Below are 3,111 nucleotides of genomic sequence, written 5' to 3'. Positions count from 1 at the left end.
ATTGTATGAGACATAATCTATTTTCAATGAAAAGAATATAAGGAAAGGATGTCTGATAAAACAGTGACAGTTACCTTTTGCTTTTCTAGAATAACCTATGAAAGACAGAGAATGCATCACAGAATCATTAAGGTCCCCTTCCCTAACTGAACCACCTTTTGCCAATAGTAATTTTATGTAGTATTGTACCCCATTGTATGGGTACATTTTGTAATATTAATATCAATATATTACGATTACAATATATTCTGTATAAATTTAAGTAAAAATCCAAGTGTTTCCATTATAAAGAGATTCTCTTCTTGCAAAGGACTCTGATCAGGGCCTCTTTCATAGTTCTGTTTCTCAGGCTGTAGATGAAGGGATTGAGCATGGGAGTCACCACTGTGTACATCAGGGACATGACAATCTCCTTAACCGTAGAGATACTAGCTGAAGGATGTAAATAAAGACCAATAACTGTCCCATAGAACAGTGAGACCACAGACAGGTGGGAGCCACAGGTAGAGAAGACCTTGTGGATGGCCCTAGTAGAAGAAATCCTTAGGATTGAGGAGATAATTTGTACATAGGACACAACAATGAGTAAGAATGGGATGACCATAACGAACCCTCCCACAACAAATATCATTAGTTCATTAATATAAATGTCAGAGCAGGCCAACTTGAGCAGGGCAGATATGTCACAGAAAAAGTGAGGAATGACATTGTTCTCACAAAATGACAATCTAGCCAAGAGTAGAGTATGCAACATGGAACAGAGCATGGGAAATACCCAGGAGAGCAGCACCACACACATGCAGAGCTTGGGGCTCATGATGCTGGAATATTGAAGGGGTAAACAGATGGCCACGTAGCGGTCATAGGCCATGACTACAAGAAGAAAGATCTCCAGGCCTCCAAAACCCATGAAAAAGTACATTTGTGTTAGACAACCCACAAAAGAGATGTATGTGTCCTGGCTCTGCATGTTCTGCAGCAACTTGGGCATTGTGACAGAGGAAAAGCAGAGATCAGTGAGGGACAAGTTGCTGAGAAACAAGTACATGGGTGTGTGGAGATGGGAGTCCAAAAGAATGAGCATGATGATGATGAGGTTCCCCAGGACGGTGGTGAGGTACATGGCCAGGAACAGGGCGTAGAACAGGTGCTGGTACCCTTGGGGGACAGGCAGACCCAGGAGAATGAACTGGGAGACAACAGTCTGGTTGCTCATTACTGTTCTTCCTTTCCAGTATCCTCATGAGAAAATATCATTATCCCTTGAAACTCAAAATAAAAATAAACAAATATCTAAGATAAATATTCTACAACAATGAATCTGACAGTCCTCATAGTAATTATAATCTCAAACCTCAAATATCTATAATCATTTCAATCACTGATATTATTTCTCTACTTATTAAAATTAGGTTTCAGTCTCCCCTCTTTTCCAAGACAGTTTTATCTTTGATTTTCTACAGCTATATATAATGGACTAATTCTCTACTGCTACCTGCTCATCCTGGATAACTGTTGTACATTTATTTATATTTTTCGGTATATTATTTTGCATATAAAGAATTGTTCAAGAATGCTCTTGAAAAATATTCACATCATAATTTTACATAAATTCCATGAAAACTCAACATACTTTACTGTCTGAGATTGCCATTTCAACTTTAGACGTGCATGTCTATGTTACATATTTCTGCTCCACTGTGAACTAATTACCTTCCTTCCTTTTCATGTGTAACTGACATCAGAAGCTCAAAGTCCCAAGTGAAATTCATGTTTTTACTTTATTGTCTCTCAAAGCATCTCTCATTCTCCCACATCGCCAGTCTGACAAAGAATAATGGAAAAATTTGGACTTGAGTTCAATGTAATGTGAATTTTGATCTATTCATTTTTATTAATTAAACTGTCTTCATGCATTATCTGCAGTCTCTCCTCCACTTCGCCGATTTCATCTATTACTCTCTGTGAGCTTATATAACTATATCAGGACCACATCTTGTCTTTACTGGGATAGAGATGCAGACTCAGTTCCCATACATGTTATCGTGTATCCTGACTATCCTGACTCTTCTCTCCTTCAACAGCCTCCATTTACACTGTTCATTCTAACAGAGTAGTTTCTTCACACCTTTTCTGATTTATTTTCAGATTATCACTGTTGCTCTGAGGATAAGCTCTTATCATCTTACAGGTGTCAGTGGTACATCCCAGATGGCCACACATGCTTTTCTCTCATCATTTAGTGCTGGGGCAAACCTCGTCACTTCCCACTCTTTAGAATTGCTCCTCCACTTGCCTATCACTTCCCTTCCTCTCTTTCCCTTTCACCTGGTTCATCCTCACTCATATGTCAGGCGTATTACCTGTTACATACTCAGCTAAATTTACTCTGTATCTCTATACTAAGCAAGATATATAGCCGTGCTCCCTAGCATCCTATACATATCCTGTGTACATAATAACTTTGTCACCTCTTTAAGCTATCTTCCAATCAATTGTAAACTATATGCAGGAAAAGTCATATATGCCTTTATTCCAATTGGTTGTTTACAATCATTCTTAATTTCTGACTAGAGCTTGCATATGTTATGATGCAGTGTATATCATAGTCGCATGTATTTGCACATACACATGCACATGCATGTACACTCATGCACATGCTCACTCATACACACAAATATTAACCTGTGATTCTGGACAACAGAATAGGACAAACAGCAGATCTAAGTAAATTTCTCTGAAATGCTACAAGCAAGTCTAACTGTTTGCATCTTGTCACATTTATATTTTGATGGAGCTGAGCTGAATTCAATGGTTAAATAGTTAGACGCTGTGGATTAGCAATACAGAAGGGGAACCATATATGAAAGAAATTTGCCATTTAAATAGATGCTCTCCCTATGTATCCAAGACTGGCTTCAAACATATAACACTCATGACTCTGCATCTCAAGCACGGGGATGACAGGCATGTGTCCATGCCAATTCTGCTTCTCTAAATGAACAGTGTTTTCATGTTATGTAGGCATGTGTGCCAAGATCAGAAGCCAGGGAAATCACCAACACCTATTAAAACTGGTGGGCTAATGGACTTCTTTACCTTCTTTAGATG

The 3,111-nt window shown here is 38.5% G+C and overlaps 1 protein-coding gene across 1 annotated transcript; it reads right to left on the bottom strand.

Moving 5' to 3' along the window:
* Positions 1-283: 283 nt before the first annotated feature.
* On the bottom strand, positions 284-1,216 carry LOC127694790 (olfactory receptor 1468-like). The gene has a single exon (XM_052196461.1). It carries the CDS (start codon positions 1,214-1,216, stop codon positions 284-286), a length of 933 nt encoding a protein of 310 aa, XP_052052421.1.
* Positions 1,217-3,111: the final 1,895 nt, after the last annotated feature.

The sequence above is a fragment of the Apodemus sylvaticus genome, chromosome 10 (assembly GCF_947179515.1).
Source record: "Apodemus sylvaticus chromosome 10, mApoSyl1.1, whole genome shotgun sequence".
In the NCBI taxonomy this organism is placed as follows: domain Eukaryota; kingdom Metazoa; phylum Chordata; class Mammalia; order Rodentia; family Muridae; genus Apodemus; species Apodemus sylvaticus.
Note: the sequence above shows the minus strand (reverse complement) of the source record. Positions and strands in the feature narration are given on the sequence as shown.